This window comes from Sus scrofa, chromosome X (assembly GCF_000003025.6).
Source record: "Sus scrofa isolate TJ Tabasco breed Duroc chromosome X, Sscrofa11.1, whole genome shotgun sequence".
Classification (NCBI taxonomy): domain Eukaryota; kingdom Metazoa; phylum Chordata; class Mammalia; order Artiodactyla; family Suidae; genus Sus; species Sus scrofa.
In genome coordinates, this window is record NC_010461.5 from 110,379,861 (window position 1) to 110,407,689 (window position 27,829).

Below are 27,829 nucleotides of genomic sequence, written 5' to 3' on the forward strand. Positions count from 1 at the left end.
AGCTCCCAGCTCCTTCTGTGCCGGCGCCGGGCCACCCCCAGCCCCTCTTGGCAAGCTCCCAACTAAGAGGAGTACTCTCTGTACCGGCCAAGTTCTAGGACTTTGTATTGGTTCAGAACATCAGGGGCTGGAGCTTTTTTTCTCTGGTACAAGGGTTTATGGTCAGCGCTTACATTAAGGCTTCTCTCTCTCTGGGGTGGACGTGAAAGCTTCCATCAGGGAAGGGGGCCCTCGCACAGCCCCCGCTCTTCCATACTCTGGTCTAACCTGGGCCAAAGGAGGACGCTTGCTAATGCAGCGAAGCAGAGCAGATTGTGTGGTCCGCTCCGGCTCAGAAGGTCAAAGCCACAGCTCTGCCCCGGTGGCAGAGAGAGGGCAGGGTTCGCATTCGTGTGTTCAAGGCCGCACAAGCGAGTAGCACAAGGGCACGGCGCTGGGAAAGTGGAAGCATGTTTCTCAGAGTTTTGTTTTGTTTTGTTTTGTTTTGTTTGCTTTTTAGGGCCACCCCTGCGGCATATGGAGGTTCCCAGGCTAGGGGTCCAATTGGAGTTGCAGCTGCCGGCCTACACTACAGCCACAGCCACGCAGGATCTGAGCTGCATCTGGGAGCCACACCACAGCTCACGGCAACGCCAGATCCTTAACCCACTGGGCAAGGCCAGGGATTGAACCCGAGTCCTCATGGATGCTAGTGGAGTTTGTTACCACTGAGCCACAAGGGGAACTCCTCTCAGTCTATTTTTGCCTCACAACTGCAGCTCCTGCTCTAAGGAATATTATGGACATAAGTAACATCTAGTTATATGGGAGCTCCTGCGAGCGCATGGGTCTTTGGGTGGTGGGTGGGGGACAGTTTCCCCAGAGCGCCTCTGAAAGGGTGGGAGGGACCCTCGTCCTCTTCTGTTCAGATCAGTGCAACTGAGGAGGGTTCGACCCTGGCAGGTGTGTCGTTGGCCCACGGGCCTAGTGTGTCTCCAAATGCCCACGTCTCTCTTAAGGGGACAAGGAAGGCTTCAGTTCCAATGGCGCGTGTGTCTGCCACCACCAGGGTTGTTATGGAGCGCAGCAGAATTGGGGGCGGGGGGAAATGCAGGGGGCATTTATCCGCATCTGCGAAAAGTTAGCCAAGTGGAATGGGACTTTCTGTAAGGTGTTTTCTTGACTCAGGCATGTTCCAAACTGGCCAGTGTCTCGAGGCCTGGGCAGCAGTCCAGGCCCCACCATCCTCAATTGCTCCTGGAGGAAACGCAGCCTGTTTGCACTTTCTATACTTCTCAACGTGTTACTTCGATTAGACAGGAGATAGCAGTCTGCTTAGCAATATTACTATTATTACTCTGTCACGGTTATATTTCTCAATCACGCTTTCCCTTTCCTTTGCCAAGAGTAAATGATAACATACGTTTGCACCACGAAGCCAACCGAAGCTGTGTAGGTTTTGCCCACACAGGTTTGAAAATGCAGGCCCACTTGCTGCCCAAATAGGAAGTCTTTTCCCATCCCCAGGCCAGGGGGCCATGCTTTTTTAAAACAAACCAACAAACTCTTTAAAAAATAAAATGTTTTATTATCGCTATGAAAGTAATGCATCTTGTTGTTTACACAAGTATTACTTGGAACATACATAAAGGTGTAAAGAGAAAAACAGATATCATGTATAATACTAGAACCCAGAAATAAGTGCTACTTAACTTTGGTATATTTCTTTCTAGCCTTTTCTCTAAATATCGATACAAAACTATGGATGCAAAATGTTCCCAATATACTTATATTACATATTCAGGAACATATTGCAAAAATAATTTTGTACCTTACTTGTATCGCTTCATATTATAACCCACAGATAACCATTGTACGACTTTTGGTTTATCCCCACCAGCCTTTTATCTGTATAGTGATACAAAACCATGCATGCAAAATGCTCCCAATATATTTATACTGCATATTAGGAACACATCGCAAAACCAGTTTAGCATCTTTCTTTGACAGACTTTTGGTATCCTTCCTCCTAGCCTTCTTTCCATATTATTGACACAAAACTACGAATGCAAAATGTTCCCAATACACTTAGATTACGTATTAGGAACACATCGCAAAAATAGTTTAGTGCCTCTCTTTTATACCACGACTCAGAGATAACCAGAGTGAAAGTTTTGATCTACCTCCTCCCAGCCTTTTATCTGGATATGGAAACAAAAGTGCACACAGAATGCTCCCTGTGTGCTCGCATAGATGGGAACAGTGAGAAAAATGTGCTCATTTCTTTTATCGCTACGTGCACCAGCAGGAGCGCATTCTCGTGCAGCTGGCTAGAGGCGCCACAATTTATTGAGGCGATCTTTTGTTGTTGGCCATCAGGATGTTTCTAATTTCTATCCTTAAAAACAATGAAAGGAGCATCTTTAATGTATTCTTTTTCTGTAACTTTTTTGTTTGTGGGGTGTTCATGCCTTTTCTTGACCGCGTATATCGACTCAACGTATTACGGATGAGTTGGTTGCTTGAGCATAAATTCTTTAACATTCTAGCATGAATATAAAATCTTATGCCTTGAATAAGTTTCAATTCATTAAAAAGGAACTTAAAATACCAGTGAAAGACCCAGAGTCTGACCCCCCACCCCCCATTAAACTATTAGTGTACAACTCGCCCTACCTACCCGCTTCCTCCTTGTCTAGGGCCCACATCAACCGGCCTTGTAATACTTACCCGTCATATTGCTGTGAAGATGAGCGGCTCCCAGACCTTTCAGTTATCAATCTGTCACAAGTGCACAGTGGTCTCTCGTGACATGATGATCCCCGAGACGTCTGAGGTCTGTGCATCCTTGACCCAAAACTGCTGTGTCGCCCATGACCCCTAAAGACTTTTTAAGAGAATAATGTTTGACTATGTGATGAAAAACATGGCGTAACAAAAAAAAAAAAAAAAACATGGAAAAGCAGAGAAAGAAAAAACTTCAGCTCCAATTCCGCTACCTTCGGCAACAAGTATGTTGCTTTGATATTTTTTCCAGTTTCTGAGCCTCTACAGACCCGCTGGTCAATTGTGGGGTCCACGTTATTTTATCGCCTTTATTTGAAAACATGATATCATAAGCATGTGCCAGATTTTGATATAGTCTTTAAAATTATTATTTGTAATGGCCAAAAAAGGTTCCATTGATCGAGTGACTAAATTAAGGTAACGGATGGCCATTGCATCTGTTTCTTTAAGACTGAGTTGGTTGAAAATATAGAAAAATATAGAAATAATGTGGTTGGGTCTATCTCAAATACGGCTCAGAGATTTTTAAATGATTTCAAATCACACCTTTTTTTTTTTTTTTTTGAGTGTGTACATCCTTACATGTACACAGCTGGGTAATTTACTGTCGCTATTTGTCATCTTGGGGCCAATGCTGGGCCTCACCCAGGAGGTGTCCAGGGTGTAGGGCAAATCTCAGCATGTGAATAATCAGTTTTAGCTCTAATGTTTCGAACCGAACGGCTTCAACTCCATTTGCTGTTCTAACCGCAACTATGTAGTAGTAGGTTCCGATTAACAGACAGTGAAGCAGCACAACACGCGGTCAGGAGGAGGTCCCAGGCCAGCCTCCTAGCCTCGCTGGGACAGGTCCTCACCCTCCAGGAGCCCCAGTTTTCTTGTCAGCAACTGTGTTTTTTTTTTTTGACACCTTATTTATCTCTTGGGGTTGTTGCAAGTAGAAAATATGAAAGCATTTGGAGAAGCTTGTAAAAGCACCATTAAAACAACCAAGATGTTGGGATGATTATGTTTCTGATTATTGCGGTTTTTGTGGGCACATAAAAAGTCTGGTCTTGGGACCACAGTCTGGTCTGGAGAGCAGGTCGGGGCGGAGTTGGGGGACAGGTGAGGGAGCTGCTCGGGGAGAATCAGGCTTCAAAGCCATCAAGACCCTCACTCAGTGCACTGCTCTGTTCTCAGCTCCCAGACCAGGGAGGGTGGGAGGGGGCGTGAAGCCAGGGCCCCCCACCCAAACTTCCACTGGGCTGCTCAGATTCTACAGCTCACTGGTGGAAGAAGAGTGCTCCACAGCCCAGCAACTGCCACAAAGGGAAGTCTCCTCATGGCTCAATTTACTACCCCCTGGAGCGTCTTCCTGAACTTGCCAGAGATCACTGGTGGGGGGCGGGGGGAAGAAGGAGGTAAAGGCTGCAGGCAGGTGAAATATTACGAAAGAGCCGGCAGATCTTTGTTCATTTACTGAGCAGTAGTTGATGGGGAGGGTGAGGGAGTGGCGGGGAGACAACACATGGGCTATAATTGGTGCATAGACGGTTCTTCCTTTAATATTGTGATCATTCTAAATACAAATGCACAGATCAAGTTTTAGGGTTAGGAGGAGAAGTTACACTGCAGGCTGATGGGAAAAGAGATCTTTAAAATTTTACTCCAACTTGGATAAGGCCCCCAGCTCTCATCTCTAATTCCTCTCCGTAAGTTTTCATCATCCAGAAAGTTCGTTTTGGACCTATTTTTATTTTCATCGTGTGCTTTCTCTCGGGGCAACGGCCTAGACGTTCATTCCCACCTGTGTAGGATGGCTTTTTCTCCACGTGTTGCCCTAAGCCTGACAGTCCAGCATTGGGAGAACAAACCCCATCCCCTGCTGCCCCATCTGCCTTGATGATTTGATAGGTATGGTGTTTTTTAAAACAATCAGCAAAATAATTTGCACTGCAGAGCCCTTAGTAGGTCTTTTTAATTGGACAGTTATCTTGCATTAATGGAAAATCCAAAGCAGCATACAATCAGTCTCCCAGCACTGGCGTGTATCCAACTCTTTTCCTGGGGGGGGGGGTCCCCCTTTAGTCATTGTCTGTAGGCAGGCATAAATTTTTACAGAGTTGCAACCACTGCCCTTTTTTTGTGGCCCTGGTTATTGGCATCTAGTTTTCCAAGTAACATTGACACACATCTGTTCAAATCAATTGCCGTTCCCCTTCATGACTGACTCATTTGGCCGGAGAGACAAGTTTACATGCCAATTGGAACATAGAAGCGTGGGTATAAGGGAGCAGCAGGGAGAAAGAAACGATGGGAAAGGGTTATTTTGACTTACAGATCATAAAACATTTTCCAATAACATTTTTAAAGGATGTATAATATTACACCGAATGATTGATTATATTTTACCCTATGTTGTGGGACACTTGGGTGGCTTTCAATACCTAGTGAGTTTAAACTGCATATAAATTACAGGATTTGAGAGATGATTGTATTTTCTTGAAACAGGAGTCTTCTGTGTCCAGATCCAGGCCAAGAGTGTTGATGTAGTGTTGGGGGAAAAAAGTCAGTACTGCTAACTGGAGATGCTGGATGCCTTCAATAAATAGTCCTGTGATTAAAATATTTCAAAATTACGTTCAATTCTGGCTTATACAAGTAACATATATCTTGTCCCAGAACTTACACAAATGTGGAATTTAAAATTTGGAACTTGACTTAACTTTTCCTAGTTTATGGGCCAAGTTGGTCTAATAAACAATACAATGCTGTGTGCACCGTTTTCTAACCACACGTGATGGGAAAAAGTGAGAAAACCATGGAAAGGTGCCTCCTTGAAGGTGGTTAACATTGGCTCAATTAATCGGCTGACTAGAAATGGATGCATTTTACACAAGTCTGCCACACGTTAGGATGCACATCTAACAATGCTGAAAAGCAGTTTGAAAGAATACCTAAGAGAGTTGTTAAGGAGAATTTATAGTCTGGAACGAATTGCCATCTTCTTAATTGACACGGAAAGGTTTGGCTAAAATATTGCTTTATTCACATTTTCGTCCTTGGAGGAAAATCTAGGCACACTGCACCTTCGATCGTGTGAATGAATAGTGGTGCAAGATTAAGTCAGAAAAGGGGTACCACGCAGTCTGAGGGCTGTGTGGCCGCCCTCGATCTCGATGCCTCTTGGGACCCCCGGGCATCTGGAAGGCAACGCCTCCATCCGGATCGCTGTTCCCACCCTCCGCGCCCCTCGCGGACCCCAACCCGAGTCTCTCACCTGGGTCCCGCAGGAGGGAGCCGGATGGCGCCGGTGTGGTCCTGGGCGGTGGGGGGGGGGGGGCGCCGCTGGCCGCTACCCAGCCTCCTCCTTGCTCGAGGGGACCCGTCCGGAGCGGGGAGAAAGAAAGGGAGAAGGGGAGCTGGTGAGAAGCAGGGGACGGCCTCGAGGGGCCCCCCGCCCCGCCCCGGCCCCAGGGCACAGCCAGGCCAGTGCGGGGAACCTGTTCGCCGTTCAGGCCTCGGGAATGCGGGCCGGAGGGGCCCTGGGCCGGCCGGGAGCCAACTCTCGGGCTTCCCCGCCCGGGCATCGCGGCCGGGGCGGGGCTGCAGCGGCCGGGGAGCCGGGTCCGCCCCGGCAGCCGAGTGGCGGCGCCCCCGGGAGCCCGGGGGTCCGCGGCGGCCGGAAGGGCCCCGACCCGCCCGCCCGGGCGCAAGGGAGTCTGGGAGAGCGCGCCTTGGGGCGGCGGGAGCCTGAGCCCCGGCCCGGGCTACCTAGAGCCCCCGGCCTCCTCGGGGGCCCCACTCCCGGCCCCTGGAAAGGCCAGCTCAAGGCAGCCCGTACAGCCAAGAGCGGATTTCTTGACTTGAGTTTCTTTTCGGATGACGGCGAGCGTGGGAACGATTCCACACCCCCCCTTTGTCTTGGCCGGTAGTCCTTGACCTGCCCAGGCTCCGGGTCGCACCCAAAAACCTAAAGCGATTTTCACAGGCGACGTGGGGCCTCGGCCAGAGAATTAGCCCGCTCTTTCCTAGGCCGCCTGTCAAGCTCCTGGCCGACTCGGGGGCGGGGGGGGGGGGGCGGCGCCCAGAGAGGGATGGAGGTGGCTTTCGAAGTCGACGGCCGTGCAGCAATCACTAGCAATAGTGCCCAGAGGTCTGGAGGCACGAAGGGCCCCTGAGTCGACAGCTCAGGTGCTGGCATTTTCTCAGGGGCTGTTGAGCCGGTGCCCCGCCACCGGGGCAATCCCTGTGTGAGGCCCCCGGGCGACCGAAGTGGCCTGCGGCGGCGTCCAGGGTGGGATTCTGGGGCCAGATTTTGGGAGATAGGGCAAGAAACGGATGGAAACGCGGAGCGTCCTTCCGAAGCCACCCCCTTGGGTCCCGGAGCTCCGGGCAGGCCTCAGATCGGGCAGGTCGGCGGCGCCTTTCCATGCGGCTGGGGACTCACCTGCGGGCAAGGCCCCACGCCTCGTCCGACCTCGACGGAAGCTCCTCCCCCCACAGCTAGGGAGAAGGGTGGGGAGGGTGTGGAGAAGAAGGGCCAGGAACTTTTGTCTTTCCTGGACTCCAACGTCTTTTCCACCTGCAGAACGTGAGCCTTTTTACCAGGCGCCGCAAAGGGGCCTGGGGACTGCCGACAACGGGTCCCCTTCCCGCGTCCCCTTACTCTTTTGCCAATACTCCTCTCCTCCCCAATTTAGTCGTTGGGGCTTGATGACAGTCTGTCTTCGTTTCTGTCGTGTGGGTGGTATTCTAGGTAATCAGGGGGGATTCCCACCCCCAACTTTAAATTTTATCCGGGCAGGGAAAGGAGTGCTAAAATGCAGTATCTTCCACGCCTTATTTATATATTCGAAGGCGGGCAAATATTGGAGGATGAAGGCGCCTGACTCGCTGCTGGGGTGGACACTGCGGGCACCGGGCTAGGACTTACCTGGAGGGTGGGCCCCGGCGGGAGTCCCAGCCTTGCCCGGGCAGCAGAAACAATACCCCAGAGTACCGATCGCCCACTGCAGTACTGTTCCCGCTGCTAGGGCACGGCTGAGTGCGGGGCGCCGCGTCCCTCCACTAAGCGCAGCACCTGCACGCAGCCCGGCCGCCCCCAGCCCCCAGCGAGCAGTAGCGCCCTCCCCGGACTACCGCGGGGCCCCGTGGGCGGGGAAGGGTGCAGAGGGAAGAGGAAGAGATGCGACCCCCACCCCCAGCCCACCTACCTGCTCCAGAGCTGGCCTGGGGAACCAGCGCCCCTAGGGAACGCACGTCCAGCATAACCCCAACTTCCAACCTGCTCGCGAGGGGGTATAGCAGCGCCTCACGTTTTGAACCATTTAAAGCCCTTCAAAACATGAATTGCTGCTGCATCCCCTCGGAGTCAACGAAGTGGGATCGCTCTGGGGAACCTGCAGAAGGAGAAAGACGAGGTGGCTTGAAGGAAGCCCCGGCCCGCCCTACCCAATGGCTAAGACTAAATCCAAACGTCATTCCAAATCGAGGTACTTTTTAGAACTTCTGCCGTCTGATTTCCAGGATTGGCAGGTGGGGTGAAGAATGTGACTCTCATTTGTTCCCCCCGCCCCCCCCGAGGGTGAATCTTGGAAATGTGTAGTGGTGAAAAGCAGGGAGGTGAGAGAGGAATTAGGGTGGGAAAGAATCTTACCTCTGAAAGTAAGAATAATAAGATAAAACAAATTGAGGCAGTTTGGCAAGCTGGGATCACTTTTGCCAGCTTCTAAGTCTTAGTGAAACTTCCTCCCGATGCATATTGTAAATCATAAGTGTCACTCAATGTCCCCACTTAAAAAGTAACTTTTCATTTATTGACTTAGAGAAGATCACCAAAATGTCTCTGGCAGCTGCAGCTGATTTTAACATATAGGTTAGCTGGGAAATATAGTCCATCCACACAAGCATCAGATGTCCTCAACTCGCCAGTGCTTCATTCTTATAGCAAACGCTCTGTTTTGAGTTCTTTTTAAAGGTATTAAAGAATGAGAGATAACTGTCCCGAGATGAAATATCTGGATATTTACATATGGACGTGATTATTCAAACTTCTTTTTAAATACTTTATACCCTTCCATGTCACCTATCAAAACAAATCAATCAAAAAGTTTAAATGCTTGATGTTACGTTACTCCTTCTAGTCTCAAGCAGTTCCACAAAAACTTTTTCACGGCCTGAAATGGCCGGCACTGTGCATACTCCTTAATGATTAACTCATTGGAGACCACTTTTTACTTTTTAAAATGGACACACATTAGCAATAAGTTACATGCATCCTCCCCCACACAGTTTAAGCGAAAGAACCAATTAGGCATAGAAGAAAGGACCCTGTAACCTCAACGGCAAACCTAAAAGTTAAAACAACAAAACCAGGACGAAACTCCAATGGTTTTGAAAGTTAAACTGCATTTTAATACAAGTAATAGACTCTCAAAGTATCCCAGTCAGCTAAGTGTTTTGAGGTCTATTGGCTTTTCAAAACCAGTATAGTGGATGTTGTCTTGTTAATTAGCTAATAGAATGTGCAGAGTATTTAATGTGACTAAGTACAAAATTCACACTAGACTGAGATCCAGTGTCACCACTGAACTACTTATGTCACTGTAAACTAACATATTAATAATAATAATAACCTCACTCCCTAAACTGGGACATAATTTAGGTGTCTCTAAATTCCATCTTGTTCTGGCTATGCTATTTACAAACAACTTTGACTTTGGGGATTAATGGAGATAAACGTCCTTGGTTGTCCTTAAAAAGAAAAAAAAAACATGTTTAGCAAATGTACAGTTATACTTTATAACTCCACAACCTTCTCCCAGTTAAATATTTATGTCCCAAACAAATATGTAAACCAGACATTAAAGTCATCCCTAATTTAACATTTCCTTATTTGACTACTTAGAAAAACAAAAGTTCTTGCGAAATAGCAACGGTGTCAAAGGCGAAGGTTCCTTTCAGATTGCTCCGCAAACTCACTGCAATCGAATTCTTTTGTATCTTTCACTTAAGCCCCTTTTTCTCTCCAAGTGACAGGACAACGATTTACATTCCTAAAAAGCCACCTCGCTCCCCTACTTTATGGATTTCCCTTTAGATTGAAATTTACTTACGAAAAGAGATTACAAAGAGGCGTCTTGTCACTTCAGAAGACAGTGTAGTCGCTGATACAATAGACAAAGAATCGATACTTTCGAGTTGCCCATAGCCCCGCCCCCCCTCCTTTTTGAACTGTTTGGCCAAATCAGTTGAGTCCAAGAATACGCCTCTTCCTCTGCTCATATTTTACAACGTTTTGTCTTAATTTTGCAGATACCCCCCCCCCACCCCAAACAAGCTGTAACTTCCCTCGGCGCATTCGTGCCAAACTTTCCCAAAGTCAAGTTTCCTACTGGGAAATCTAAACAACCTTGAAAGTTTTAATTGGGAAAAGACAGTGCAAAATTAATCACATATTTATTTCCAAGACATATTTTACTGCTTGCAAATCAGAGCCACGAAAAATCCATTTATGGTCTGTCAAAACCAGTCGATCCCGACCCTGGCGAGGCTGACAGGCGGTCACTGCCCCTTACTCAATTTTCTCTCCCCGCCCCTCCACGCTAGCTTTTTCCAGCCCGGTTCCTAAGAAGCCTCCCGGCCGCACTCATGTGTCCGTTTCGCCCGCACCCTGGCCCCCAAACGTGCTTTACAACCCCAGAGCAACACAGAACTTTTCCAGCATTGTGACCAGAGTTCTTTTTTTTTTTTTTCCAGTCTGCCGTAACCAACGTTATTAAAGGGAGAAACGCCAGCCAACAAGTCCCTTAAAAAAAAAAAAAAAAAATCGCATGTCACCTCTCGATCCACTCGAAAATGGCGCCGAAATCGAAGAACTCCTTAAATTTCATTGTCGGCTTTTTGCAAAGGTTTCTGGGATTTTCCTGCGAAGCTGCTTCGCCGCGTCTGAGAGCTAGCGAACAAGCAAGCAAGCAAACGAGAGGAGGGGGGAAGGGGGTGCGGGGTGGGGGGCACCGCCAGACGGTGAGAGAGGGGGCCCGGGCGGGGAGCAGGGCCGGACTTGGGGGATGGCGAGGTCGCGGGGCGCGAGGGGCCCGGCACCGAGTCACAGGGACCCGGCGCCGGGCGCGGAGAGCCGGGAGCCGGGGGCCGGCGTGGCGGCGCGGAGGGCGCGCTCCCGCGCCGGCTGCAGCCGAAGCCCGGAGCGCGGCGTGGCGGAGGCGGAGCGGAGCGGAGCGCGGGGCCGGAGCGGAGCGCACCCAGGGAGGCGAGCGGGGCGGCCGGCGGAGAGCCTCCTGCAGCGGCTCTAGAAAAAGCCGGCTCCGGGGGCGTGGCCACGCGGTGCCCACGCCCCCGAGTCCCTGCGCGGCTCCCGGCCCGGGGGCGGAAGGGGGGAGGGGGAGGGGGAGGGGGAGCGGTAGGGAGGGGTGGGGGGGGTGCAGGCTCTCGACGCCACAACCTTGGCCTGCAGCCGGGGAGGGCCGAGAAGGGCACAGGGAGCCCAGTATAGCCGGTACTGAGCCGAAGAGCGGGCGTTCAGGGAGGAAAAAGAGAGAATGGGCAATGGCAAAGCCACTGGCACGGGGTAGCGCAGCAGCGCACCCAGACCCAGAGGATGGACGCCACCCCGCGCCCACCGGTGCCCCGCGGTGTCGTCTGAGCCGTCGGGAGGGAACCAGGTGGCTGAGCAAAGCCCTTTGCGCTGTGCTTGCTGAGAGGGTGCTTGACTTGGTTGGGGAGGAAACGGGGCGGGGGTGCCTCGGACGGCGTGAGTGTAGGTAGCGCTCTCCCCATGGGTTCGAAGCCAGCCTTGTCGGGACCCCCTTGCCCTCGCCACCCTGCCAAATCCTCAGGGAGAGAGGCCCCGGGGCGGGCCCCGTACGTGCAGGCTCGGGGGGACAGAGCCCGGGAGGGAGGGAACCACTGTCTGCGCACGTCCCAGTCCTAGAAGGGAAACTGATTTTAAGACTGACCGGGGAAACTGGAGGGACAGGAGCCCTTATGGGGGATGCCAGAGGCTGTTCGGGACGGAGAGTTCATTTTCTTAGGTGTGAGAATGGTACTGAAGGTAAGTAGGAGGATGCCCTTATACTTAGAAGATGCAGGCTGAAGTGTAGAGGTGACATGTCACCGCGTCTGCAATTTTCAAATGATGCAGCTAAACATGCACACGTTGTGACAGAGAGAGGAAGCAAGGGTGGCAGGGTGTTAAGTTATTACATCCAGGTGGGGGGTAAACGGACCTTCGGCGTGCTGGTTTTTGCTTTTCTTTTTCAACCTTCCTGTCTATTTGCAAAATGTCATAATAAAATTTTTGTGACAACTCCCCCTACCCCTTATAAAACTGCGCCTGAACGCTGTCTAAGAAAATGAGCGCGGCTTCTCGCTCCGTGTCCCGGGTGGGACAAATCTACGAGCACGCGCGGCTCAGACCCGCGGGTTCTGGACGGGAAGGGCAATGGGTAGCGCTGGCCCGCAGCGGCCTCTGTCCGGGGCACGCGACCCAGGCTGGGAGGGGCCCCAGGGACCTCGGGGCAGGTGGGCTGCCAGGCGCGCGGCGCCGCCGAGTGCGCGGGGCAGGGCAGGGGGCTCGGCGGGCGGCTCTCCGCCACCCGGGTCCGACTCCGACTCGGTCGGCTCAGCGCCGCCCGGCCACCCGCGCCGCGGACGAGCGAGGAAACCGATGGGCCGCGGCAAGCAGAGCCGCGCGGCCGCCGCCGCCGCCGCCGCCGCCGCCGGGGCCCCGGACCCCGCGCTCCCCGAGGGAGGCAGGGCTTTCGGGGCCTGCGCCCTGTGCCCTGTGCGTGGGGTGGTGGGGCACCGGCGCGCGGCACTGGGGGGGGGGGGGAAATACGGGTTCCAAAAAAAAAAAAAAAAAAGCAACACACACACCCAAAATCAGTATACAAAAATAAAACCATGGATCCCGCCCTGCTAGGCGCTCAGGTTTCTTGAGCTACTTAACTCTCGATTGCATTTCACTGTGATGTTTCTGCAGCGCTGATGTAAAGCTTTAATTTCTTTGCAAGGGCGATCTCGCAGCCCCAAGGCTTTGCAAGTGCTGCGCGGCCTGTCGTTGGCCTCTGTGGCTTTTTTTTATTTTTTTAAACGGGGGCGGGGGGTTGGGAATAGAATCTTCCAGGGTCTGCAAAACAGTTTTTAAAAATTAACCCAAAGATTATACAGACCAAGATGTGATTTTTCAGAAAAGGTTTTAAGACTGCAGTGACTTGTACGGCTTCGGTGGGCGCTAAAAACGTATTTCTCAACGATAATTTCCCTCTGAAGTTCTTCAAAACACTTGGTGGACAGGGCCGAAAGTGTCGGGCTGTCAGACGTGACCGAACAAGCTTCTAAATCCTCAGATCATTTATAAAGCACCAGTGTCCTTGGGGTGAAAGACTTTTCTGGGCTTTTAAGGCTCGGCTTCGTGGGTAAATTTGCTTGCGTTGATCTAGCTGCGCACAAGCGTGCATTTCCCTCCCTGGATTAGCAGAAGGGCAGCAGATTCCAGCACTATAAGATAAAAGTCGAGTTTGCAGCACGTCCTCTAAACAAACAAAAAAATGCAACAGCTTCCTTTATTAAACTCTTTTTGCTACCTCAGCAAATTAGAGAGCCAGTAGACTATTGATGAATGCTTTCGGGGTGAGTAATATGGCTACAGCCGCAGAAAGTAAGGGAGGGCAGGCTAAGTATTTACTCAAGTGAACAATCCTCAAATAGTTTTCAAATACGATGCCTCCAGGATTTTCTTAGGTTTTCTTAGGACCTCTGAAGCAAACCCTGATTCTGCAAATGGTTTCTCATTTTAGTAGGCCCTCCCTAACCTGACAAAATAGAAATTGACCTAAGAAGTGGTTAGAAACTCAAACTGGCATGAGAACCCGGCCCCAGCCCACCCGTCCAGGTGTCAGGGAGGGAACTGCTCACTTGCCAACCGAGAGACCCAGAATGAAATGGACACAATTCACGGGCTTTTGTCGTTTCTGAAATTCTGTTTCACAGCGGGTGTTTTCAGGAAAAAATAGCACATATTTTTTCCTTCCATGAAACATCCAGAAATTACATTGATAAGAAATAATTATAGTCAGTCGTGGGAGGAGGGTTTAGCAAAAGCTTTGAAGGATCTGAGGGCGCAGCTGAGAAAAATAAATTAGCCCCAGACTGTAGATATTTTGCAAGGAAGTTACCCATAATAAGGTATTTGGAATAATTTTTGGAAAGTGTTTTCAGAAAAGCCATTGCGAATATGTCTTTGGAATTATATATTAGGAAAAGGAGTTGGAGAGTCTTTTTTAAATGGTCAACAAAATTTCTAGCACTTAGCATTTTAATTTTAACTAGAAATGTCTTTTATGATTATGTTTTTTCACGAAGGCCTTGAGTTAGGGAAACCAGACTTTCCTTATGTTGTAAATATCCAGAAGTCTTCAGAGAGATAAAATCAGGATAGAGTTACAGATTTAACCGAAAGAAAACAACTGGAATCGTGTTATGAAGCTTCTACTGTGTTATTTGTAAGAGCTTTTTTTTTTTTTTTTTTTTTTTTTTTCAGGGTTCAAGCCGAGGCTAGCAGTGAGCAGTAATAGTAAAATAATGCTTTTGCCCTACTGTCAGATTAAACAAAGAAAGATAGTGCCCTTTGGTAATTTTTATTTTACTTTATGAAATTAGTTATGATAAAAAAATAGTTCTTTGCGAAACTTAGAACTTTGGGGAAAATGTTCAGATCCTAACTTCTCCCACCCCCATGATCTCACCAGGAAAAAGTCGAATGAATCAGTAAATTTTTCCTTCCTGCCAAAGAGGAGCTAAGTAAGTCCTTGATGGCTGTTGCTTTTGATTTCGAAGCCTCTTCAAAGACACGAAGAATCACTGCCTTCAGTGCGGCTGGGATTTCTTCTTTAAACACGGCATGTTTTTCTTGTTGGGTGTGCACTATTACTGTCTTAATTATTCCTGGATTTTGGCCCATGAAATCAAAGACTGTCTCAGATGACAGAAATGATCGGATCTCTGCACAAAGGAAGGCCACATGAAGGGACGGACATAGGGTGACCAGTCTCTACACTCTGCTGGCCCTACAGGGTCCCCTTCCTGTACGTGGGTGTGACTCACTCTCCTTTGCACCAGTGTGAGCTGCTGGAGCAAAGTGTAATGACGGGGGCGGGGCCACCTGCCTTCACCCTAAACATGATGATCCTCAAGTTCTAGCCTCATCCTTCGAGCACCTTCCTTGAGCCTTACTTGACTATACAAAGGAGAGAAGAAAGAAACACAAACATTCAGTATAGATCAATGACAACATGTCAAATGTAATGGCATTCCGGGAGGCTCAAGTGCATTTGGACAGTTGGTTGCTCCATTTATATCAAAAATTTATAAAAAAAAAAAAAAAAGCCCCAAAGTGGCCAGCGTCAAGGAAGTCCTGTAAAAAGCACAGAGGTCCACCAAATCTGAATGACATCTCTTGTAGGGTCTTGCCACCTAAAGAGAGAGCTTGCCAAGGTGGTGGGCAAGTAATAGCCGGCAGGGTGGAGGGAGGAGGAGAAAACTGGAAACCGAATGGGGCTAAGGGGTGCTAACTTGGTTTAAAACCCACCGTGCTTCCCAAACCACGAGGTACTTTGTTGCAGGAGGACAGGAGGGAACGTCAGTACGCATATAACTGCAGCAATTTTATGAAAGCTGTCAACTATCCAGAACTCGCAGCTCTCCCACTTGTCCCCGCAACATACCTGTGTGCATTTTTAAAAATTAGACGTCATAGGTAGTTTCTAGGACCAGTGGAGAATGTAGTTTCCTTTACCTCCTGCCTCTTAAAATACTTCTTGGGTTTAGAATCAGGTGGCCTTTCGCAGGAGCCGGTGACGAGGGGGCGCCCTATCCCTGGGCAGCAAATGGAATTGGAGAACTGGACCCAGTTTGCCTTCTTAGCATTTGCCCTGAAGCCAGGGCTCAGCAGCTTCCTTGGGTCATCGTCCCCAGGGAATGCCTGGGCCACCGGAGACGAGCAGGAGGCAGAGAGGGAGGGCGAGGATAAGAGAGAGAAGAAAGAAGGTGAAAGAAGAAGAGTCCTTCCCCAGCCTCATTCCTACCTCCTGTTTTCTTTCTTTTTTTTTTTTTTTTTTGTCTTTTTGCTGTTTCTGTGGGCCACTCCCGCGGCATATGGAGGTTCCCAGGCTAGGGGTCGAATCGAAACTGTAGCCACCGGCCTACACCAGAGCCACAGCAACGCGGGATCCGAGCCGTGTCTGCAATCTACACCACAGCTCACGGCAACGCCGGATCGTTAACCCACTGAGCAAGGGCAGGGACCGAACCCGCAACCTCACGGTTCCTAGTAGGATTCGTTAACCACTGCGCCACGACGGGAACTCCCCTACCTCCTGTTTTCTAATGCAGACCCTCAGTTGGCCACCACTAGACCGTCGAGGTCACCAAGGTCATCTTCCCAGCCTCCCCACTCATCTCCCGGCTGAGTTTGGCCCCCGTCCCAGTGGTCTCCTGAGTTCTGCTCTGAGACTCATTCTGATCATATTCATCCTTGGCACAAACCCCATACGGCCGAAAGGGTAACGTCACACAAGGAAAGGTGTAACCTTTGACCGTGGCCTTCAAGGCGCCGTCCAACCTGGCCCCGTCTGCCCCTTGGGCTCTGCCCCCTCCCCCGCTCCAGCCGCACCTTCTTCTTCATGCTTCCATGCAGGAGATGCTTGTTCTCACTTCATCACCCTCCAGGGCCCAGCCCAAATGCCATCTCCCCCCTGAGGCCTTCTCAGATGACCTCAGAGCTGGAATGAACTGTGTCGGGCCCGGCCCGGCACAGCACAGTAATCAAGCTTGTCATTCGGAGTCTCTTTCTGGCAGACGGGCCGCCCCATGCCTATCTAGGGATCTCTGCTCTGCACGTCACACAATCACGTGCATCAGTTGGCATCCAATGTGCATTTGTCAGATAGATGCGTCCCCGAGGAAGGGACACGCGGAAACGGAGGGAGTGAGGGAGAACACGGAGCCGTGTCGCCGGTAAAGATTCCGGCCAATGTCCTCAACCGTTGGCTTCGGTGGCCTCCGGCGCCCTAGGTGCTCAGGGTTGTCTGACCCAAAGCTAACACGGTGGCTGAACAAGTCGGTCTGGGATTGACATTTGAAACGCATCCTCTTGGGTAATATGGAATTCAGTCACTTTTATTTTTTTAATTTTGGGGGGCTCTGCACCCGCGGCATATGGAGGGTCCCAGACGAGGGGTCGAATCAGAGCTACAGCTGCCCGCCTACGGCAGAGCCACAGCAACGCCAGATCCGAGCCATGTCTGCAACCAACACCACGGCTCACGGCCCCACCAGATCCTTAACCCACTGAGCAAGGCCAGGGATCGAACCCCATCTTCATGGATACTAGTGGGATTCTTTACTGCTGAGCCACAACGGGAACTCCCCGAATTCGGTTACTTTTAAATTAGCAGCATGAGACACCCTCTCCTAAAAAACGATCACCGTCCTTTTATAACTTTTAAGTTTCAAGCATGTCCTTGAAGGGAAGGTGGGATTGGGGTGCAAAGGGGGAGACAGGGTTCAGAGGCCAAGAAGAGAAGGGTTAGAAGGCGATGGACTCAGCGAGACAGAGGCTCTCCACTGGGGAGTTAGCTGGAGACTGAGCTGGACAAACAGGGTCCATCCACTTGAGGACAAAGAGATTACACGGGGCGTGCAAGTAGGCGGAGGAGTCTTGATGTGGGGTTCCAGGATGGCGAGGAGCCTTCGAAGGGCCTTGAGGAGGGGCGTGGTGTAATGAAAACAGTGTTTGCAACGGATTTGCTTGGCTTACCTGCTAACTCTGCAAACGGAGCAGCTGATAAACCTACGACGAGCTGGACTATTCAACCCTCCTCTTCTCCACACGCTCAGGAGTGTTTTCTTCCTAGGGAAGAGGACGGATGGAAAACTACTGCTTCCTATATGCCTGCTGTGTTATCAGGCCAACGGCTAGGCTTCCTCCAGCAACGGTTCTTTGTCCCCCCCCATCCCTCTCCCCCCTTTCCTCCCCCGCTCACACCGCCACCATCCTGTCCCCCCCCCCCCCCCCCGCCACTAAGACTCGACTGGCCTTTAAAGTTAATACATTTTCTGTTACATTACTCATAAAAACATGTTTTTAAACTACCAGTAAATATCAAGCAAAAAATTCAACGAAAGAATCCAGAAGTTTCCCATCATGTGGTGATTTGATGGAACAGAGGCACACACACCTTCTGGACTGAGACGAACTGTTTGGGGTGGTGGCAGAGCTTCAAACTGGAGAAATGTTATTTTTCGTGGGCAGCTCAAAAAATTGTCATTAAATATCTTCAAGAAGTTAAAATAACATCGACAGCAACCTGGGCACCTTAAATAGTCGCCGCCGTTGCTGGAACCCAAATAGCCCAACGTATTTCGAGCTTAGGTGCCTCTGAAAACATCAGAAGAGGGGGATTGGTCTATACCTTAGTGGAGCGAGAATGAAGCGGATGAAATATGGCATGAACACAAGAATTAAAAATTTGTACTGTGGATCATAAAAGCCAGATTTGTGAAGAGATTATTTTATTTTGATTGCAGACTGTAAATTATTGCAGGGAGTTGGTGTAGGAATGACACGGAGGCTTACTTTTGGGTCAATCTGTTCCCAGCTTGACCCACCCTTGGTCGTGGGGAGGGCTCGGATTTCTCTAACCCCAAAGAAATCCGTCTCACTTTAGGACTTGTCTCTCCTCTTCTCACACTGGCTCTCTTTCACTATGTTGTCATGTAAATGCAGCTTAGAAAGCAGAATAAATATTCTCTGGGCATTAGTTGGGAAATAAACTTTTAACGATTGTGTGTGTGTGTGTGTGTGTGTGTGTGTAAGTTGTAGACTTAGAACTCCAAAGAATTCTTGATAGGAAGAAATAGGTATTTGGCTAAAAGTCAAAAATTTTGAAGTAACTTTAAAAGGTGAATAATTTACATTAGCGTGGTGTTTATATAATAGGGTGTGTGTGACAAAGTTAAAATAACATTGAAAATAACTCGAGCCATTTAAATATGCCTCCTGGTAACTGTAGAATATAAGTGCCTTCGCATGGGAATGGTACGTTTCCAGACAGCTGGCAGGGATTTTTTTTTTTTTAAATGTTCCTTTACATTTGGAAACTGGTACTAGTCTTTACTTCTCAGTTCCCCCTCGCCTGGCAGAGAATGTTTACAAATGAAAGGCTGACGGAACCAGACAGGGAAGGGCAAGCCAGTCTTCACTTCCTGAAACCTGTTCCTGCAGCCTCCTGCACCCACCCCCTGCTCAGACCCACGCAGCCCCCTCAGCTCCTGCTGCTTAAGAATTCCGAGAGCTACTTTGATTTCATGCATCACCTTCCAGGTAAGTTACAGAAACTTCACCAATGGCCAAGCCAGATGGTTGCGGATTGGATGAGAACGAAGCAAAAAAACGGAAGTAGGAAGGGACAGGAAGCATCGTGTTATTATTAGTATCTATAAATCAATGAGCAAAGCCCCCTACCTCTTTGATTTTGAAGGTGGATAATAATGCCATATATATGATGATATACATATACGTACATATATATACTGTATATGCCTACGTATGACACAGATTCCCCCACGTCCCCACCCCCGCTCTGAATGACATTAGGAGATCGTTGGCCTGATCTGAATTACAGTACAGCAGAGGATGGTTGGAAGAGTTTCTATCCGACTCAGATACAGAGAACAGACTTATAGTCACCAAGGGGGAGGGCGGGAGGGCGTGGGATGGACTGGAGTTTGGGGTTGGTAGATGCCAGCTATCATGTTGAGAATGGGCAAGCAATGAAGTCCCACTGTACAGCTCAGGGAACTCTATCCAATCTCCTGGGATGGACCGGGATGGAAAAGAATATTTTGAAAAAACGTATATATAGGGAAGACTGAGTCACTTTGCTGTTCAGCAGAAACTGGCACAACATTTTCAATCAAAAAAGTTTATATGATCACTAATACAGGTAACATTAGAAACGTTAGAACCTCGCCCCAGTATCTTCCTTTATACGATTTACTCTGCCGTCCACATGTCCGCCCTTGGCTTTAAATGTCTTCATCAGTGTCCTCTATAAAAAGAAGGAGACGCTTACTCTGGAATACTTGCCTCCAGTCAATCAGTCAGTCCTGTAATTTGCAGCTGGTAAGACTTGCTTTCCCCAGAGATGGAAAATGGAACGGACTGGGGCAAGGGTTCGGCAGCGACGGATCACGCACTCGCCCACCCAGTCTGCGTCCTGCCATTAACTGTATTCGCACAGATGAAGGGAAGAATGGTGCGTTTGTAGACTTTGCCTGTGTGCTCAGCTTGCAGGTCCTTGCCAGGATGCTCCCCAGGGATCCCGCCTCCCCCGAGGGTGGGCGGCCCTGGAGACTCGCTTGTCTAACAAAGAGAATGCAGCAGAAGCGACATGTCACTTCTGAGGTGGGGATACAGAGGGCTGGGGGCTTCTAACTTGGACTCCGTCCCTTCCCTTGGACTCTGACGCTCCCCTCGTCCCCTTCCCTCCTCCCCTCTCTCTCTCTTCATCGCCACCGCCATCTGCCAGACGTTGAGGACACTCAGCCAGCCTATGACGAGGCCCACAGAGAGGAGCTGAGGCCTCCTGCCAACAGCCGCTTGACTGAAGCTTGCAGGTGAAGTTAGAGCACCAACTCCAGTTGGGTCTTGAGGTGACAGCAGATGCACTGACAACTTGGTGGCACCTTCCCGGAGACCCTGAGCCAGAGGCACCCCGGCTGCATCGTGCCCGGGTTCCCGACCCGAGGAAGCCGGGAGAGAATAACTGCTGTTGTTTGGGGGTAGTTTGTTGTTGGACAATAGGTAGCTGGAGTTCCCTGGTGGCTCATAGGGTTAAGGATCCAGTGCTGTCACGGCTGTGGTGCAAACAAACAATAGACAGCGAACACAGAAGGTCTCGTAATCGTATACACTTAAGTGTATAAGCTATAAGCTGACCGAATCGTTTGTAGAAAACTGCAAGACTGAAAGCCCCACCCCCGCCCCTTCTCTCTCTATTTCTCTGTCCCTCTGTCTCTCTCCCTCTCCCTTTCTTCTCTTTTTTGGGGGGAATAAACAACTATAATTACAATTTAAACAGGATATCATAGAGATCAATCGTAAGGATGAACACTAATTAGATTTAAAGTAAAGAGAAAAAAAGAATTAAAGAATGTTACTGGGAAAGTTCCTTTCCTTTATAATAAACACTTGTTCCTTGATAATGTGCTTCTTATAAACATGGTATGAGTGTGAGTGTGTGTGTGTGTGTGTGTGCGCGCACACGCTGTGTTTAGTTTGATGCTTGACCAGGCTTTCCTTATTGGTGGAGGAATATGGAGGAATGAGGATACTTACATGCGGCTCCAAAATGGGCCATTAGTTAAAACTAAGGATAAAAGACTCTTTGCCCTTGACACTTGTATATACTTTACACAGTTAAAGAAAAATCTGGTTGGCTGTTTGCAGGGTATAGGAATACAAATTAAATGTTACTCTGAGGCTCCTTTTATCAGGGAAAAAAATCTCATTATGGCTCTAATTTTTAAATATTTGACAAGCAATTATCATAACAAATGGTTTCAGACATTTTTGGCTCTCCTAGAGATTGAAAGAAAGGTGAAAATGCTCATTTCTTGGGAGGGCAATAAAGCATCTCTTATTATTATCACAAATATGATTAACACCACGTGGTAGATTTTTATAAATCATGTCACTTTAAAAATGGAATGAACACTATACCACAATAAAGGAGGAAAACACTCTTTCAGAGTGGCTTTTCAAAAGGTACATAAATCAGCCAACTAAAAATGCACTTTTCTCTTAAAGCACTTTCATCTTCTCATCTTTTTTGTCCCCTGTACCCCCAGGGTGTGGAAGTTCCCAGGCCAGGGATTGAACCTGTGCCACAGCAGTGACAACCCCAGACCCTTAACCAGCAGAGCCAGCAGGGAACTCCTATCTCCCCATCTTTTGAACGGTTCCCATGGTTAGAACTCCCAGACCCTTTCTCAGTACCAGTCAGCCCCCTGGCTTGAGCACCTACGCAATACCTTCACCAAGTAGTATGGAAGAGAATGGCCACACAAAGAAACAAACGAGTAGGAGGGAGTGTCTCAGGCTCTGGAAGCACACAACCAAGTGGAGAAGATCAAACCTGGAACGGAAATGGTTGAAGTACACTTTTCCTGAGTAGTAACAAGTCCAGGTTAGCAAATGCAGATCACTCTTGAATTCTGAAAAATTATGCCTAATGCTACGGAGCCGTTTCCCCAGGCAAAATGGAACTCTCAACCGCAATATCGCTTTGCATCTTTGTTCTTGCTGTTCCCTTTGCCTGGAATGCCCTTGTCCTCCATCTTCACCTGATGAGATGCTCTCCCATTTAAGGTCTAGTTCAAAGGCTCCCAATTGCAGGATGCCCAGGCTTACTCATCCGGACTTATCTAATGCACTGGAAAATCTAGCCCGCTCGGCTCTTCTCTCTAGAATCCCATCAGTCATATTTCTTCCACTTCTTGAGCACTTCTGTTCTGTCTCCTTTTATGTCTCTTTTTTTTTTCTCTCCTAACTGTGCCTTGAAGAGTCTTATTTGCCTGTGTTCATGTCATCCCCCCCGCCACCAAGTCTTTATCTTCCAGTAATTTACCTCTTAGACCCTGTATTGGAGCTGCAGCTCAAGGAAGCTCTATTTCTTCAGCTTCTTTCTGGGATATGATGAGATCATGAGGGTGGAGCCCTCGTGAATAGGATGAGTTCCCTTATAAAAGAGGCCCCAAGAGTTCCCATCACGGCTCAGTGGTAATGAACCCAACTAGTATCCATGAGGACTCGGGTAGGGTCCCTGGCCTTGCTCAGTGGGTTAAGGATCCGGCGTTGCCGTGAGCTGTGGTGTAGGTTGCAGATGTGGCTTGGATCTGGCGTTGCTGTGGCTGAGGCGTAGGCCGGCGGCTACAGCTCCGATTCGACCCCTAGCCTGGGAACCTCCATATGCCGCGGGGGCGGCCCTAGAAAAGAAAAGAAAAGAAAAAAAAAGACTCAGTCCAAATGACAAATTCTCAGAAGCTGTCCCTGACTACTCTGACTCCTCCAATTTCCCTCATATCACCTTGTTTTCAGTTCATCATGGCATTTGTCGCTACTGATTTTCTCTTTGTGTGTTTATTTATTTGCTTAATTTCTCGGAGCCTGTTTCTGTTCAGTGCCATACCCTCAGTGCCCAGAATGATGCCTGAACTATAGTAGCACCCAGTGAATATTTGTTGAATAAGCTGACTTCCCTTCCCCTTCCAAGTCTTTGAGAAAAAGCTAATGGGTAGCCAAACTTGGGTGATAATTTCTGATCACGTAAGTCGGGGAAGAAAGCTCTTTTCAGAGTATTATCAGCCTGTGACTAAAGATGCAGCCTCTGGCCTCAGGAGCTTGCCCCCCACAGGGTGGGATGGGAGTTGGGTGATTCTTGGAGCCCCTGGTGGTTTATCAATCCCTAGTGCGAACTCTGACCTCTGTGGACGAAAAGTGACACACGACAATGATAGCTCGGACGAAGAAGGTATGTAGCTAAGGGCTAAGTTGGGTGCTGTCACGTCTAAGGGACGGGAGTAGGCAGAGAGCGGGATTGGGCCCGGGGACCTTAAGGGAGAGAGAGGTCATCCCAGAGAGAAGGGACCAGGCGGTAATACGTGTAAGGCACTTCGAATGACACCTGGCCCGTAGTCACAGCCCTGCATGTGTTTATGAAATGAAAATGCCCAGCGGGTATTTTCATGCCATCAGAAATTTATTTTCTCTCTTAGGAAAGATACACAAAATATCCAAAAGCTTTATTCATGAGATTAGCACAGGCTACCCATAAGAGGGCCACAAGAGCACGGATTAGTCCCTAGTATATACCAATTTCAGAAAGGGCAAGTACAGGAGCCCCCCAAGCCCGGGGATCCCTGGACTCAGCCAGATCACCCGAGAGAAGAGATTCATCGTCAGAAGTATAAAGGAAGGAAGACTACTGCACAGGTGGCCCTCCCGAGCCCCCGCCTGGGCCCGCAGGGCTAAGTACGCCCGCCTGCGCTGAAGACATAGGGCGGACAGTGGCAGGTGGGCCTTCGGCCGGCCTGAGACAAGGTGAACACGTCGTAGCAGGGCTCCCCCGCCGCGGCCGCGGGCGCTCCCTCGCCGGCCGCTTTCCTGGAGCAGGGCCTGGTGAGCCACGGGGAGCGCTGCGGGGCGGTGCAGGACACCGGGATCACGTACTTGGACGAGGTGCCCTTGGACGCGTAGTACATCTCGGTGCTGTAGAGAACCATGTCCTGCGAGACGGCCTTGGCCCGGATGCCACATTCCGTCACGCGGTAGGTGAACCGGTAGGCGTGGGGCTGGATGTGGTTGGGAGGGCAACCCAGGCCCAAGTGCAACTCGTGAAAGTGCACATACACGTCATTGTTCAGCAGGAAGGGGTGAACCGTGACCATGAGCCAGTCTATGGAGCACAGCACGGTCATTGGGTTCTGTCCGGAACAGGCCGAAAACAGAGAGGCGAGGACCACCAGCCCCCGCATCCACTCGGAAGCTCTCATCTCTGCAGCAGGTCAGGCGCTGACGCTCAGGACGCAGGAGGCTGTCTGGTGGAGGTTTCTGGAGCACACAAAGACACAAAAGGCAGATCATCTTATTTCCCTTCGAAAGTTCAAGCATGACCTTTTTCTTTCGTTTTCTTTTTTTTTTCTTTTTGACAGATGCACCTGTGGCACATGGAGGTTCCCAGGCTAGGGGTCGAATGGAAGCTGCAGCCGCCGGCCTACGCCACAGCCACAGCCACGCCAGGTCCTACTCACATCTGCGACCTATGCCACAGCTCATGACAACGCCAGATCCCTAACCTACTGAGCCAGGCCAGGGATCGAATTCGAATCCTCATGGATCCCAATCAGGTGCATTAGCACTGAGCCACAACGGAAACTCCCTGACCATTTTTTTTTTTTAAACAAAAGGCCACTCCTAAAGCATTAAAAAGAAAAAGCTGAGAGTAGAACTTAAATGTTCTCACTGAAAAGAAAAAAAGGTTGGAGCTCCCGTTGTGGCTCAGTGGGTTATGAACCCGACTAGTATCCATGAGGATTCGGATTTGCTCCCTGGCCTCGCTCAGTGGGTCAAGGATCTGGCGTTGCTGTGAGCTGTGGTGTAGGTTGTGGACGTGGCTCAGATCCTGTATTGCTGTGGCTGTGGCGTAGACCGACTACAGCTACTCTGATTCGGCCCCTAGCCTGGGAACTTCCACACGCTGAGGGTGTGGCCCTAAAAAGAAAAGGAAGGAGAAAAAAAAAGAACAAAGAAGACAAGGTCAACGTGTTAGGTGAGGGATGTGTTAATTGCCTTGATGGAGGAAATTCTTTCACAAGGTATTCTTTTTATTTTAAAAAAAGGTCACACCCATGGCGTTCAAATTTCCCCAGGCCCGGGATCAAACCTGCACCACAGCAGTGACAACGCTGGATTCTTTTTTTTTTTTTTTTTTTGGCTTTTTGCTATTTCTTGGGCCACTCCCACAGGCATATGGAGGTTCCCAGGCTAGGGGTCGAATCAGAGCTGTAGCCACCGGCCTACGCCAGAGCCACAGCAACGACAACGCTGGATTCTTAATCCACTGAGCCACTAGGGAACTCTGACTTTACCGTGTTGTTTTGGTACAAAAACACAGATCCCTCGCCTGTAGGATGGAAGTGTCCCCTGATCCAGAGCAGCATTCCTTGGAGTGCAACCCCGTCAACGAAAAAGAAATCAAAACAGTTTTCATGCCAAATATTAGATAAGGTGCCCTTCCATAGACCAGGCAGGCTAATGAACACTGCCCCATTTCCTTTTGGTGGTTAGCGACACATTTAATGAAATGAAAATCTAAGAAGCAATTGTAGTCTATTCCCGACAACCATCTATTGAAATTTTGCCAAGTGGCCCACTTCAAATGATCGAATGAATGCTTCAGAAATGCCCCCAGTAGCATCAAAAGTCATCATGAGCAACAGACTCCCTGATATATTAACCACCACACACTGTAAAAGAGTGAAGGTGCAGAAATAAAAACATGCTAGTTTTAAATGTGACCTTTTTCCGTCCATATCACACACAAAAATTACTCAAAAGTCCCATATTAAAGAAAGTGAGGAGTTCCCGCTGTGGTGCAGTGGGATTGGTGGTGTCTCGGGAGAGCTGGGACGCAGGTTCCATCCCCAGGTCCGACACAGTGGGTTAAGGATCTGGGGTTGCCGAAGCTGCAACTTAGGTCCTAACTAAGGCTGGGATCTGATCCCTTTTCCGGGATCTCTACATGCCGCGGGGCGGCAAAAAGGAAAAATTTACATATATATGTGTACACGCACGCAACATACACATCGCCTTGCTTTTCTCTTTTCTTTTTTCGTTTTTGTTTTTTGTCTTTTTTCAGGGCTGTACCCATGGCATATATGGAGGTTCCCAGGCCAGGGGTTGCATCAGGGCTATAGCTGCCGGTCTACGCCACAGCCACAGCAACACTGGATCCTTAACCCACTGAGCAAGGCCAGGGATCGAACCCACGTCCTCATGGATACTAGTCGGATTCGTTAACCACTGAGCCATGATAGGAACTCCTACACATTCCCTTTCTTATCTTCCATCATGTTCTATCCTAAGAGCCTGGATAGAGTTCCCTGTGCTGCACAGCAGGACTTCCTTGCTTATCCCTTCGAAAAGCCATAGTTTGCATCTACCAACCCCAAACTCCCGTCCATCCCACTCCCTCCTCCTCCCCCTTGGCAACCACAAGTCTGTTCTCTATGACTCTGAGTCTGTTTCTGTTTTGTAGATAGGTCCATTTGTATTTCCACTAGTTTTCACATTTCTTTTTCAATAGGAAGCTCAGTGGCCACTTCCCAGTCCTATTGCCTTTTACCTCCTCAAGAGTGACAGGCAGAGCCATAAGGAAAAAAAAAAAAAAAAGAGTAAGGCTATGACCGAGTGTCTAAAACATGGTTTCAGAGGGAGGTGACACATGAAGAAAGGAGGCAGCAACAGGAATATCATCAAATATTGTTCAACTCAGCTTTCATTTTAAAAGTGAAAATGAAATAAATCAAATGGAAAAGTGCCTAAAATTTCAAAGGAAATGTTTCTATAGGGTTTGTGTTTGTTTCCTGCAGAGTTAAGCAATCCCTGCATAGATGAATTCATTCTTTTTTTTTTTTTTTTTTTTTTTGCTTTCTAGAGCCACACCCACAGCATGTGGAGGTTCCCAGGCTAGGGGTCTAATCGGAGCTATAGCTTCCGGCCTACACCACGGCCACAGCAACACAGGAAATGAGGCGTGTCTGTGACCTACACCACTGCTCCTGGCAATGCCGGATCCTTAACCCACTGAGCGAGGCCAGGGATCGAACCCGAGTCTTCATGGATACTAGTCGGGTTCATTACTGCTGAGCCACGATGGGAACTCTGAATTGACTCTTGGACTGCTATTTATTGAGCGTCTACTATGTGCCCAGCACTGCACTAAATGTAAAGCATCCAAAGACACGTCTCTCCTCCCTTTTTCCTCGTTGTAAAAATGCAGCTCTTTCTCCTCCTTTGATACTGATGAATTTGCTGCATTCCTTCATGGAAACCAGGGCTGGGGAGCCCACCAGCAGGGTACAGCCGCCTGGAAGAAAGGCTTGATTTTTACATCAGGCACTCAATCTGATTGGTACCCTCCTCTCTCCCTCTCTCATTATGGACTCCCCATTCTCTTGGGGATGTTGAGGTGTAAAGAGAAGCCTAAGAGGTCTACAAGGCTCCTTGCTGTCCTCTTTGTTCTGAAATGTCTCTCTTAGAATGGCTTTTTAGGGCCACACCCGCGGCATATGGAAGTTCCCAGGCCAGGGGTCGAATCGGAGCTACAGTTGCTGGCTTACACCAGAACCACGGCAACACAGGATCCGAGCAACATCTGCAACCTACACCACAGCTCATGGCAACGCCAGATCCTTAACCCACTGAGCGAGGCCAGGG

At 49.3% G+C, this 27,829-nt stretch overlaps 1 protein-coding gene and 4 non-coding genes across 6 annotated transcripts in view; all 5 read right to left on the reverse strand.

Annotated features, from left to right (window-relative positions):
* On the reverse strand, nt 1,727-1,806 carry MIR450B (microRNA 450b). Its single transcript, NR_035393.1, has one exon. It is a non-coding gene; the product is annotated as a microRNA 450b (primary transcript).
* On the reverse strand, nt 1,886-1,991 carry MIR450A (microRNA 450a). Its single transcript, NR_035376.3, has one exon. It is a non-coding gene; the product is annotated as a microRNA 450a (primary transcript).
* MIR450C (microRNA 450c) lies at nt 2,031-2,111 on the reverse strand. Its single transcript, NR_035405.1, has one exon. It is a non-coding gene; the product is annotated as a microRNA 450c (primary transcript).
* On the reverse strand, nt 2,737-2,816 carry MIR542 (microRNA 542). The gene has a single exon (NR_035392.1). It is a non-coding gene; the product is annotated as a microRNA 542 (primary transcript).
* PLAC1 (placenta specific 1) overlaps nt 23,397-27,829 on the reverse strand; it is a 188,861-nt gene continuing 184,428 nt past the window's right edge. Inside the window, exon 2 of one of the 2 annotated variants that reach the window (XM_021080336.1) lies at nt 23,397-24,442. In XM_021080336.1, coding sequence (XP_020935995.1) covers nt 23,860-24,384 — 525 coding nt within the window. In that variant the 5' untranslated portion in view covers nt 24,385-24,442 and the 3' untranslated portion in view covers nt 23,397-23,859. Of the gene's footprint in view, nt 24,444-27,829 lie in introns of those variants that run through there. The other variant, XM_021080337.1, reaches the window with a different exon arrangement.